A 13,190-nucleotide genomic window follows, 5' to 3' on the forward strand; every position below is an offset into this window, starting at 1 on the left:
GTAGGGAAAGACAGGCATAATTAAAAGACTTTTAATTGTGTCTGTCTGCAACTTAAAGTGTCTTCTTTATAGTAAGTAGCTATCTGTGTTTTCCTACATTGTTGGTATTCCTACATGAAGTTTCCATTGTTTGGAAAATTTACTTCTTTCACCAATGCTGGGTACCGCGAGGAACACCCTATCAGTGTTCTTTACCTGGGTTAACTCCATCTAGTACCTTTCAGAACGTCAGAGAAAACACCCTCGACAATTTTTTGGAAAAGATAAATGAAATAGCAAAAGTAAATAAACCCCCCCATCACAGTTTAGTGAAACACTAACAGTGTTAATTGTTTCCAAAATGAGAGAGATGGTGGCAGAATTGGTACTGTGAATTTGGACATGAATCATTTTTGAGTAGTCAGTGAGTGTTGCACACAAAAGGGGGAGGATATGTGGTTGAGTCGTAGTCTGGCACACAGTTTCTATCTATTACAAAGTTTTTGAGCTGCTTGAAGCTACACTGTTAGTCTGTGTTAAATATGTGTTGGTTCCTCAGTTCTAATTATACAGAACACGTCAGTTTAAAATCTCTGTCAACCAGTTCGCACCTATAACACATGCAGCTACTTAACATTTTTTGCCTTCATTATATGACTGTTCTTTTAATTTTCTCCATAGATAGACCTAATTAAACCACAGCATATCTTTTTATTATTGATTGTAAATGTAATACCATTGTTCATTGTTTTAACCTAAGTGTATATTGCTTTTTCACTTAGGCAGGGGAAGCAACTTTCACTGGAAAGTGATGTCAAAATGATATAGCATATTTGTCAACTGCTAATCTAGTGCTCATTCCACTCGCAGCAATTTAAGCAGTGCTCATTGGTTTCTGCCTAACCACACCTTGGAAATCATGACATATTTGGAAATAAACAGCCGGATATTTGTGACCAGAAAGAATACATCCTGAAGTCACAGGATCAAAAAAATTCAGCACTGAGCCGATAGTCCTCTTATATGTAAATAACATTAAATATTGCAGAATTGGATGACATTAATAATAAAGTCCCAGAATCTTTTAAAGTCACAAAGATGTAAAAAAAAAGTATTTGAACATAGCAGTTCCATAACTCCACGTCTCTGACCACTAAACTATGGTGAACACATTCTGCTTTCAACAACAGTGTCTTTCACCATAGGCTCTCCCAAGGGCTTTTACCACTGATGTGTATTTAACTGACATTTAACTGTAACAAACTGTATCAACACTTAATGTGTTTGCGACAAATCTTTACATGCCATTGCCTTGAAGTGGAATACTGTCATAACACACTAGTCATGAAGACCGCTATTCATTTTAGCCTTTTGTCAAAGGCTTTCTTGTGAACTAGAAAACACACACACGCACACGCACAACCACTGTCTTTGGCTGCTGTGGCTTGACTGGGTCATAACTGCATATGATGGAGAGCAGCAATCTGGTGTTGGGGTAAGGAGGTGGCATGGGATGGAGGGGGGGGGGGGATAGCAAGGTGGGGTAGCGGAAGGCATATAGCTGCTTGCGGGAGCATGTAGTGACATGATGGGAACACGGTATGGGGTGCTAGGTACAGTCATGAGGTTTTGGTGTGTGTGTGTGTGTGTCGGGGTGGGGGGGGGGGGGGTAGAAAAGGAGAGAAGTAGAGAAGGGGAAAAAGACGAGAGGATGTGTTGGTGAAACAGAAGGCTGTGATGTGCTCCCGAGTGAAAGTGAGGGTGGGATTAGATATGTGTAGAATAGGGACTAGCAAAAGTTGAAGCAGGGGGCAGGGATTCAGAAAAGCTGGTGTTGTTAGGGAGGATCCAGATGGCACAGGCTGTGAAGCGGTCATGGCCACAATTCGCCAGTGGCCATTCATGAGGACAGACTGCTTGATAGTCATCATGCCCACATAGAAGGCAACACAGTAATTGCAGTGTGGTTTGTGGATCACATGACTGCTTTCACAGGGTACCTTACATCTGCAGAAAGATCAGAAATCCATCACCTAAAAACTGATCCCAACATTATAATGCTACATGCTGACAAAGGCTCCAGTGCTGTGGTTTTAAACTGCAATGATTATCTGGTGGAGGGACTCTGCCAGCCGTCAAATTCATCCACCTACGAACCCTGTTGCAGTAACCCCATTCCAGGATCTCTAGCCCCTCCTCAATTTCATAGGCCCATCCCAGGAGCTCTCCCTGAATCTGTCTCTCCCTCTCTCTCTCTCCCTCCCGTGACCCATACACTCCCTGCACTCGTATCTTCTACATGCTTCCTGTAGTCCATAAACCTAACTACCTAGGATGTTCCATTGTGGCCAGATACTGAGAAAACATCTGCTCTCATGGACTAACACCTTCAGCCTATTACCCATAACCTATCCTACACTAACCATTTCTACCACTAATTCTCCACAGTTCCTGTGTCTTTACCACACAGCACCTGCTCATTACTCTTGATGCCACCTCCCTCTACACTGTCATTCCCAGTGCCTGTGGCATTCCGTTATTGAACATTATCTTTTCCATTGCCTGACTGACTCCAAATGTACAACCTTCTTCCTGGTCACAATGACCAACAATATCCTCATCCACAATTACTTCTCCTTTGAAGGTATCATCTGCAAACAATTCCAGGATACAGCAATGGGTATGTTCATGGCACCATCCTATGCAAGCCTACTCGTGGGCCATGTAGAGAGTTCTTAACTACCCAGATATTGATGACATCTTCATGATCAGGACAATAGGTGAGAGAGTAAGGACATTCTATTCACATTATTCCAGAACCTCAACACCTTCTCCCCCATTCACTTCACATGCTTCTCCTCGGGCCAGCAAGCCACCTTCCTTGATGTTGACCTTGACCTCAAGGATGGCTACATCACTACCTCTGACCATATCAGACCTACCAATTGCAAGCAATACATCCAGTTCAACAGCTGCCTCCCACCCATACCAATAAGTCTCTTCCATACCAATAATTCCCTTCCACACAGCCAAGCCACCCATGGTTGTTGCATCTGCAGTGACGAGCCATTCCTTTCCAAATATGCTGAGGGTCTCACCGAGGGCATCACAGACTGAAATTGCCCACCCAACATTGAACATACGCATATCTCCCATGTCTGGTCTCTCCAGTCTCCTAACATCTCCCATGTACCGACTGATTGGCCGCAAAGGAGCCCACCGACTAACCACCAAGGAACATTCCTCTCGTGACTCAGTACCATCCAGGACTGGCAACAACTGAATCACATTCTCTGACATGGATATCACTACTTCTCCCCATGCCCTAAACTGAGCAATATCCTACCCACTATCCTTGCCACCCCTCCCACAATGGTATTCCACTGCCAACCAAACCTTTGCAATATTCTTGCCTCGTATCCCAGCAATAGACCTAGATGCAAGACCTGTCCCATACATCCTCCCACCACCACCACCACCACCACCACCACCACCATCACCGCCACCACCACCACCACCACCACCGCCACCTACTCCAGTCCGGTCATAAATATTTCCTGTCACATCAAAGACAGGGCAATATATGAAACAGTCATGTGATGTACAAACTAAGCTGCAACCACTATAGTGGTTTCTACATAGGCATTACAACTAACAAGCTATATGTTCTCAAGAAAAGCCACCAACAAACTGTAGCCAAGAGGCAGCTGGACTACCCAATTGCTTAACATGCTGCCTAAAACACTGTTCTTCACTTCACTTCAAGGACTGCTTCACACCTTGCGCCATCTTCTGGATCCTCCTTACTGACACTAGCTTTTCTGAATAGCACAGATGGGAACTCTCCCTGAAATATATCCAATGTTCCCATAACCCCCTGGACTCAACCTTCACTAGTCCCTGTTGTCCACATACCTAACCCCTTCTCCGCTTCCACTCCAACACAATACAGCAGCCAGCACATACAGCAGTCTAGTCTACCAATGCACATAGAAGCCCTTTTCCTTTCTATACTTCTCTCCTTTTCTGATCCTCCCCCTCCAAACCTCCCTGATGTACCTAGCAGCTCCTATCCTGTTTTCACCCTGTCCCCTCCCACAAGCAGCACTATGCCTTTCCCTACCTCATCCTTCAACCCTCTCTCCACACCCTATGCCGCATCCTTACCCTCACCGCCAGATTGCTACTCCCATCAGGCAAAGTTACAACTCCATCCATCGACAGTGGCTAGACACAGTTGTCATGTGTATGTGAGATGTGTGTGTGTGTGTGTGTGTGTGTGTGTGTGTGTGTGTGTGAGAGAGAGAGAGAGAGAGAGAGAGTGAGAGTGAGAGTGAGAGTGAGAGTGAGAGTGAGTGATTTCTACTTCAGAAGAAAGCCTTTTGGTCAAAACCTGCAATGTATAGCAGTCTTCATGTTGTGCTTGTCTGTGTCTCAGTGTCTCCTGTATGCCGTGAGTAGCAGTCTATCCTTTCCATAATATTGTTGTTGTGCCATCCTGGACTTTGCATAAGTTATAATATGAAAACAACGAAATATGATGTGGCTTCTCCAAAGTTCTTTATTCATCAACTGCTATCGCTTTTCAACTGCTATCAAAGTGCTCCTATCGAGTTTCATGGAAGATACGCCATTTTCCTAGTAAGAATCGGGTGAAAAGTAAGTCGTCCTCACTTCCTTTAACTAAATTAAGCTTCTAATAGAAATCCAGTTTCCTGTGCCTATTTCAATATTGTGACATTAATGCCTCCCACAGGGGCAATTCTTGCTTCAGGTGTTGTCTCCTATGACTTTTTTAAAAACCCACATCATATTCCTGAGAAAAATATTTGGTTTACTTGTCAAATACTACCCATACTTACATTGAGACAGAAGGACGCTTTACATTTTTAGATATTACCAAACAATTACTTGTGTATTTTATTTTCTTAGAGCATGAGTAATCTCACTAAAAGCAAATGAATAGTTTTTCTCTTGTAATAATCAGTTTTACAATCACAGTGGTGGTCTACCTTAATTAACAGCCAGCTTCAATTACAAAAGACAAATAATTTTTGAGGAGCCGTTTTTGAAAGTCCTTACATCCGAACAGTTGTGTGTGTTATATTTGTGTGCTATGGCTGGTAACTGTAGATGGTAGCTCCAACTTTCGCTAGCTTCCAGGCACCAACCTCCATTTCCACTCATGGAGATAATTCTAAACACTGCTTCTACTTTTGGGATAAGTAACCTCACATGAAACATACCTACATCCATACTCTGCAAACCACCATAAGGTGCCGCCTTACAATCCCTATGTGAGCGATACATAGGGGATTATTCTTAGAGCCATCATTAAAAGCTGATTCTTGAAGAAACTTGGTTAATAGACTTCCGTGAGACAGTTTACGTCTATCTTCAAGAGTCATCCAGTTCAGTTCCTTCAGTATCTCTGTAACACTCTCCCACAGATCAGTCGAACCTGTAACCATTCTTGCCTACCTACTCTGTATACATTCAATATCACTTGCTAGTCCTATTTGGTATGGGTTCTACCCACTTGAGAAGTATTCTAGAACACTCAAGAGATTTGTAAGCTGTCTGCTTTGTAGACTGATTGCACTTCCCAAGTATTCTACCAACAAACCAAAGTCTACCAACTGCTTTACCCATGACTGAACCTATGTGGTCATTCTATTTCATATCCATACAAAGTCTTACACCCAATATTTTTATAAGTTGGCTGATTCCAGCAGGGACTCATTGATTTTGTAGTCACGGGTTACTAATTTTTTTTTGTGAAGTGCACGATCTTACATTTCTGAACATTTAAAGCAAGTTGACAATCTTCACACCACTTTGAAATCTTATCAAAATATGATTGAATATTTATGCAGCTTCCTTTAGTTAATAATTTATTATAGATAGCTGCATCATTTCTAAAAAGTCTGAGGTTACTATTAATATAGTCTGTAAGATCATTAATATACAACATGAACAGCAAAGGTCCCAACACGCTTCCCTGGGGCACACCTGAAGTTAGTTCTACATCTGACAATGACTCTCCATCCAAGATAACATGCTATGTTCTCCCTACCAAAAAGTTGTAATCCAGTCACAAATTTTACTTGATACCCCATATGACCAAACTTTTCACAATAACGATAGGTGTGGTACTGAGTCAAATGCTTTTTGGAAAGCAAGAAATATTGCATCTACCTGACTCTTTGATCCAAAGCTTTCAGTGTGTCAGTACAAGTTGAATTTGATATGATCAGTGTTTTCGGACTCCTTGCTGGTTGGCATGGAGGTCAATCTCTTCAAAATACCTCATTATGTTAGAGCTCAGAACATGTTCTAAGATTCTACAACAAACTGATTCAAGGATATTGGATAGAAGTTTTGTGGATCACTTCTACTGCCCTCCTTGTAGATGGGTGTTACCTGTTCTGTCTTCCAGCTACTGGGCACAATCTTTTGTTCAAGGGATCTACACTAGAAGAGGGAACATCTGAGCTGCAAATTCTGATAGGGATTCCATTGGGCCTTGGAGCTTTGTTCAGTTTTAACGATTTCAGCTGTGTATAAACTCCACTGACACTAATACTTATTTCACTCACCTTTCAGTGGAGCAGTTGTCCTGGGTTTTCCTTTGTAAAGGAACATTTGAAAACAGAGTTAAACATTCCAGCTTTTGCTTTGCTGCCCTCGATATCAGTTCCTGTCTCATTTGCTGGGGCTGGACACTAACATTGGTGCTACTAACAGCCTTTACGTATGACCAGAATTTCTTTGGGTTTTGTGAAATATCATTTGACAATATTCTGGTATGGTAATCATTGAAGACATCACACATTGCTCTTATGACAGTCAAATATGTTTTATTCAGCATCTCTCTATCTGTAGCCCTATTTATTTACAAGGTAATTACTACAAAAGCATCATAAATGTATGTACATATATTTTAAGTGCATTGAAGTAATGGTGTGTCACAGTCAAGCTCATCTGGGGCATAAATTTCAACTACAATTTGCCACTGTGGCCTGGCAGCAGAATCGGAATGTGACTAATCAGTCTCAGCTACTGTCTTCCCAAATGATAGAGAATGTTTGTACTTGCACTGGAATTAAAAGTGAAGTGCAAAAGCTGGTAACAGTTTCAGATATTTTGTGTGTGTGTGTGTGTGTGTGTGTGTGTGTGTGTGTGTGTGTATGTGTGTGTGTCACCAACCATGAATCTGCAGGTGAGTGGTTGCCTTTCCTCTTTTTTCCCCATCCTGGAATTTCCATTATTGTGAAAAAGTTTTATTTCTGTATTTTATTACTGCATAACCAGTCAACCAACATAGAAAGTGAGAACAATTTTTTACATGATGATGATGATGTTGATGATGACAATCATGAAACAAAAAAATGTTCTAATTTTTTTTTTTTTTTTTTTTTTTTTTTTTTGCTCTAGCGATATGAAAACTGCCTGTTGCTTTCCAGCAACGGTTTGTAGGATATTGTATGGGAAAAGATCAGGCTGAAATTGCACAAGTGATACTTTCTAAATTCATGCTGATTTGCGGACAGAAGCTTTTCTATCTCAAGGAAATTTATTATATTCGAACTCAGTATGTGTTCAAGCATACCCGTTTTAATTATGTGGCCCTTGCTTTTACCTTTCTTGTATAGAAGAGTCACCTGTGCTTTTTCCAGTCACTTGGGACTTTGCACTGGGTAAAAGATTCACTATGAATGCAAGCTAAGTAAGGAGCCCATTGCTGCAGAGTACTCTTTGTAAAACCGAATTGGAATTTCATCCATACCTGGTGACTTACTTGTTTTCAAGTCTTTCAGTTGCTTCTCTATGCCAGGGATGTCTTTTTCTATGTCCTGTATTTGGGCGTCTGCGCAGCAGTCAAATGATGGATGTTTGTATGCTCTGCTTGCGTGAAAGATTCGTTAAATGTGAAATATAACATTCCGATTTTGCTTTTGCTGTTTCCTATTGCCACCTCAGACATCAATGAGTGACTGACTACAAGTCTTATACCCACTTAGTGATTTTACAAATGACCAAACTTTTCTCAGCAAGATCTTTTGCTAAAATATGACTGTGTAAATTGTTGTATACTTCACACATTGGATGCACGAAATTCTACTAACTTTTGCGTGTCGAGATTTGCACATTTTTGTTTTAAATGAGAGTGCAGCAATCTCTTTTCCCTCAACATTCTTCAAATTGGATTATGAAACCATCATTCATCTAGTGTGACATACATGTCCAGAGCGCCATTTACAAGCAGTTTAAATTTTATCCATAATTCCTCTATGTCAGTCATATTGGAACTAAATGGTGTCCATTCATTGCTAACAACTGCCGATCTGCTTTTTTACACTAAAACCTCTCCTAACATTCTTGATTTGTTTATTAACTTCAGCAACGATGGCCTCATGATCCTTAGTCCCCGTCTCTGTACTGACACTGTTGATAAGGTCAGGCTTGTTGTTAGCTACAAGTTCTAAAATATTTTCATTGTGTGTTGATTGCCTAACTAGTTGTGCAAGGCATTTTCAGAAGATGTGTTCAAAAGTACTTCACAAGACTGTATCTGTCTGTACTACCTGCAGTGACTCCATAGACATCCCAGTTTGTGCTCAGTACATTAAAGTCGCCACCAAATAATACTAATACTAATTTTCTGCACTGCTAAGTGCTTCCCTTGAATGATTCTACAGCTATTACCGTGGAATCAGGTTACCAGTAAAAAATCTAATAATTAAGTACATGTAGGCCTGCTTCTTGTGTCCAAATAATTTCACAGTCAGACTCAGTTTCGACTTGGTGTGTAATCTGACTTTACACTATACATTCCATGCCTCACTAAATATTTCAGACCTTTCTGCTACGGGTTTCTGCCAGCTCTTCCAAGAATAATTTGAGTGCAACTACTTTCCTGGATGGCAGTAAGTTCAGGAAATTTGTTATGAATACTTTGACAGTTTTCTGTTGAACAGAATATCTCAACTTTGTACATGATCTGATTTTTCTCTGTGTGTATCGGCTGATAAACATTCATCAGAGGACCTCAAACTATCACCTAACCTAAATACTACACAAGTACTGTGCTACCCAAGTAACTGCTTCTTTTGTAGTCACCCTGACCCATTAAGGGGAGTCTTTCTACTCTCCACCCCATAATACTGGCCCATAAATCTGCAGCCGTGACAATTACCAAATCAACAGAGCCTCCGCCACTTGGCTGCAAACCGTAGGACCCTGATCAATTCTGGGTACAGTACTGCAGAGTGTGAGCTCTGCTTGCACCCCGCAAATGAGGCCAGCAGTCGTCACCACTTCTTCAAGCTGCCTGCAGGAACTGAAGATGTCCTGAGAACCTAAGAGAAATGCATCATTGGTGCTGACATGAGCAACAACTTACAGATTAATTGCACCCTCAATAGCTACAGGCAGAGCTTTGTGCACATCTCAGACGATGGCTCCGAGCAGATGGGCTGAGTGCACATTGGAATTGTTTCCAGCTCTGGACACTGTTTCCCTAACGAGCTCTGTAAAGTGGCTAAAACAAAGGAGCTCCTGACAACTAGTAAACCCCTCCCCCCATGTGTCTGCTTGGACCCTGCTGAAGGAATGACCAGATGTCCACTCGCAGAGTGAATGGGCAAGACCAGATGTCGAGCCTCCATATTGACTCTCCACCTCGAGGGACGCGACTGTAAACAACCTGCCACTCACCCTGCATTCTGTGCGGCACCCCCACCCGTGCAACAGGTACCGCTGGAAGACGCTCCAACATCAGAATCCATGGGCAAAACCAGTGATACGTGACAAGTTCCACGTGTTGTGCCAGTTTATTCACTGCTGTCACACTGTGAGGCAGCAGCCTGTGGATGGCTGGCAGCAGCCTGCAGTTGACTGTGGCTATAAGCATCTTCGGCTGTTCACAAACTGCAGCCAGATCCTCCAGCGTCTGCACACAGCAAGCACACACCCCACCCATCTTACAATATTAAAAATTAAACTATGGAAACTAACAGAAAAAACGAAATATGTGACTTGTTGATCACCTGGCCCTTCACTAATGGAGGCTGGCAATTTACTGAGCTGTGGTTATGCAACTGCACGAAAAATAGCAAAGAATTTAAGAATGAAACTTTGAAAACAGACAGACTTGATAGTCTCCTGGTGCTTCATCAGTGAAGCTTGACTGCTGACTGACCAACCTTAGTTCAGTTTAGAATATAACTCTTTGGTGTTGCACATATCTTCCTCTTTCACATTTGAAAAACGTAGTGCTCTATAACATTATTTCTTGAAATGGTCATCATGAAAGTGAAACAATCTATCCTTAATGTGGCAAATAAGGGATTCACACTGTACCCTCCTGACTTACTACTGGCACAAATTGAGGTCCCAGGAGATTGCAGTTTGATGTCTCCTTATGGGTGTTTTGAATGTTTATTCTGTTTCTATTTAGTAATTATTTAAAGATTAAATCAATGTGTGACATCTCTCTCCTTATCTTTACAGGCTGTCAGTGGGCTAGTTGATCAAGGACAAGATAAAGGTAAGTTTGTGACCAAGATATGTCTTGAGTTAATGTATTTTTACTCTTTAGTGGAATATATACTTCTACAAATTGAAAATGTTTGCCAGATTGGGCAGTACCTTGCCGATTTCACTATCCAAGTATGCCTTAATGACTAACTCTTTAACTTCAGCTTGCCAGTGATGACACTCCATACTTCCCAGTCTTAACATAACTTATATCACAGTGTTGCTATGGTCAGTTATAACTTAAAGTCAGCCTGTAAGGCAAATTTGAATAGTGAAAGTGATAGCACACTGCCAAGACGGGAATCTTCTTTCCAGGTCCTTACCTGCACACATTTTTTATAGTAAGGGTCCTAAGTTGTGCTCTTGGTGAATAAATAAAGTGAGGTGTATCATTTACCATGTAAAAATCCCACCTGTGAAGCTTACTAGAATAATAATGAGTACATGAGAAATTGTAAGAGAAAACCACAGGAACAGTGCTAAAGTCAATGAAAGGATTTTTTCCATTAAATCTCAGTTTTAAAAAATGTAAATAAAACATGATCTTGCTATTGCTGTAGCTAAGTCAGGTGAAAATTAATTGGAATTTTAATAGATAATTTGCTTGTTTTGCAATTGTAGTACCCATCTCCTTAAAGTGTTGTATTTTTTTCTGTGTTTTCCAGTGTTCAGGCTTCAGTCTGTATAAATGGAACCCTTATAGGATAGCTTCGTTGTCTGTATATCTGTCTGCCTGTCTGTCTGTCTGTCTGTCATGTGTGACTGTTAAAAACCCTTTTTCTCTGGAACAGTTTGCCAAATCGAGTTCACATATATGTCATGTACTAAGGTTTATGATGCCTTGGTGGTGAAAAAATTGTAAGCTTTTGTATCAGTGCAATCAAAAGACACAGTCATTAATGTCACATATTTTGATACTTGCAAACTCACTCACCAAAACATAAAGGGTGCTTCCTGCTGACCTAGACTCATGAAATTTGGCAAGAAGCAAGGTTTCACAGTAAAAGTAAAGTAAAAATCTGAAACTTGTTAAATTGGAATTGTATCACATAAAAATATCTTTTTATATCTAAACATGCATTGCATTCATCATCCATCAAAAGCATGTTGATGAACATTACTGCGTGCAAACATAAAAAGTAAGTTGTAGTAATGTTTTAATAAAACTGATGTTAACTGCTCGCATATTTTTTTGCATGCCTGGACAAGTCTGAGGAACAAATGTAGTGATATTTGTAGGGTCTTAGAATTCCCAGGACCAGGGCAAAAATCTTTGATGTTCTCAATCCCCATGATGGATGAAGTATAGCACTTGCCCTCCCCCTTCTTTTGCCCATAATATGAGTTTTTGTTTATCTCACATTGCCATTTTGACACACAACAATTTTTAGGTAAAAGCTGTAATAGTGAAGTACATAAGTTTGTTTTCTAGTGCATTTCTCGTATCATAGGCTGTTGAGTTCCAGCATTTTCATCACTATTCAGTTTTACTGAATTGCAAATCTACTTTTCATAATACCAACCAGTGTGATGCAGTGATGAAAGACTGGACTTTCATTCAAATTCACATCCAATAATTTCCTTAGTTTCCTTAAATCACTTCAACCAAATGTCAGAATGGTTCCTTTGAAAAGGACATGGCCAAAAATTAAATACCGATGGAAACAACAATCATGTCAGAGAGATTCCAAATTACAACATTATTAATAGCAATGAAAAAAAAAATCAAGCACAACAGTTGAAAAGTATATTTACTTGAAGGGTTTATAACTGACAATTAGCATGTCACAGTAATACCATATATGCCCCGGGTCAACTGGGAAATCCAGGAAATACCTGGGAATTTTTAAGATTCCTGGAATTTTTCAATTTTTAGTTTTAAATTAAATTTCTGTAATATTGCTGGTAAGAACTGATAATCTAACAAAGAAATTTACTTACGCACTAATGCATAATAATACTGCAGAAATAAAACATAAATGAGAAAATAACACCAAAATAAAACTTCAGTTGCAAAGAAAAAGTGCTATATACAACAACAAAACACAGTGCTCAAACGAGCATATGTCAATATCAAAAGGCTCTTGGACAGAGACTATGCAACAGTTCAAAATAAAAAAAATCCTTTCGATGAGCATGATGTCATAAGTCTTTATATTTATAACTGGTAACAGGAACATATTGCAAATGGTTTTTTGAGCAGCATTACTTTCAAAGTAGATTCCCTTTTACACAAGATGAATTATGTTCCGTGTGAGATTGTGCAATGAAGTGTTTGACTCTCATTCAAAACTTTACACTTTGAGGATCAGCCATTTATGCCAGTATTTAAAATTTTACTGGCACATTTTTGTTTGATATATCTGAAAGGATAGCACATGCTAAAAAAGACCCAGCTTCAAGATTCGTTTTTGATATTTGTTTTAGTTCTTTCATAGATGACAAATTATGCAATAATGATGGCAAAAAGTATAATTATCCTTAAAACAAAAAATTGCGAGGCCAGTTCTTGAGCAATTACACACATAATTGGCTTTTCTATGGAAAAATCGAAGTGCTCAACAGAACGTGTTCAGCCAGATAAGCCATGAAATGTTCGGCGCACAGCAGTGAAATTTACAATCGTGTTTTGTTAGAAATATTCAGCTGCTGCAATTTGAGCTGTGATT

The 13,190-nt window shown here is 40.1% G+C and overlaps 2 protein-coding genes across 3 annotated transcripts in view; one reads left to right on the forward strand and one right to left on the reverse strand.

Annotated features, from left to right (window-relative positions):
* Positions 1-13,190, reverse strand: part of LOC126203878 (osteopetrosis-associated transmembrane protein 1) — a 275,137-nt gene that overhangs the window by 38,150 nt on the left and 223,797 nt on the right. The window lies entirely within an intron of this gene.
* Positions 1-13,190, forward strand: part of LOC126203880 (chromatin modification-related protein MEAF6) — a 54,170-nt gene that overhangs the window by 36,151 nt on the left and 4,829 nt on the right. For both annotated transcript variants that reach the window (XM_049938262.1, XM_049938261.1), the window contains exon 3: positions 10,495-10,531. In XM_049938262.1, coding sequence (XP_049794219.1) covers positions 10,495-10,531 — 37 coding nt within the window. The remainder of the gene's footprint in view (positions 1-10,494; positions 10,532-13,190) is intronic.

Source organism: Schistocerca nitens, chromosome 9 (assembly GCF_023898315.1).
Source record: "Schistocerca nitens isolate TAMUIC-IGC-003100 chromosome 9, iqSchNite1.1, whole genome shotgun sequence".
In the NCBI taxonomy this organism is placed as follows: Eukaryota; Metazoa; Arthropoda; class Insecta; order Orthoptera; family Acrididae; genus Schistocerca; species Schistocerca nitens.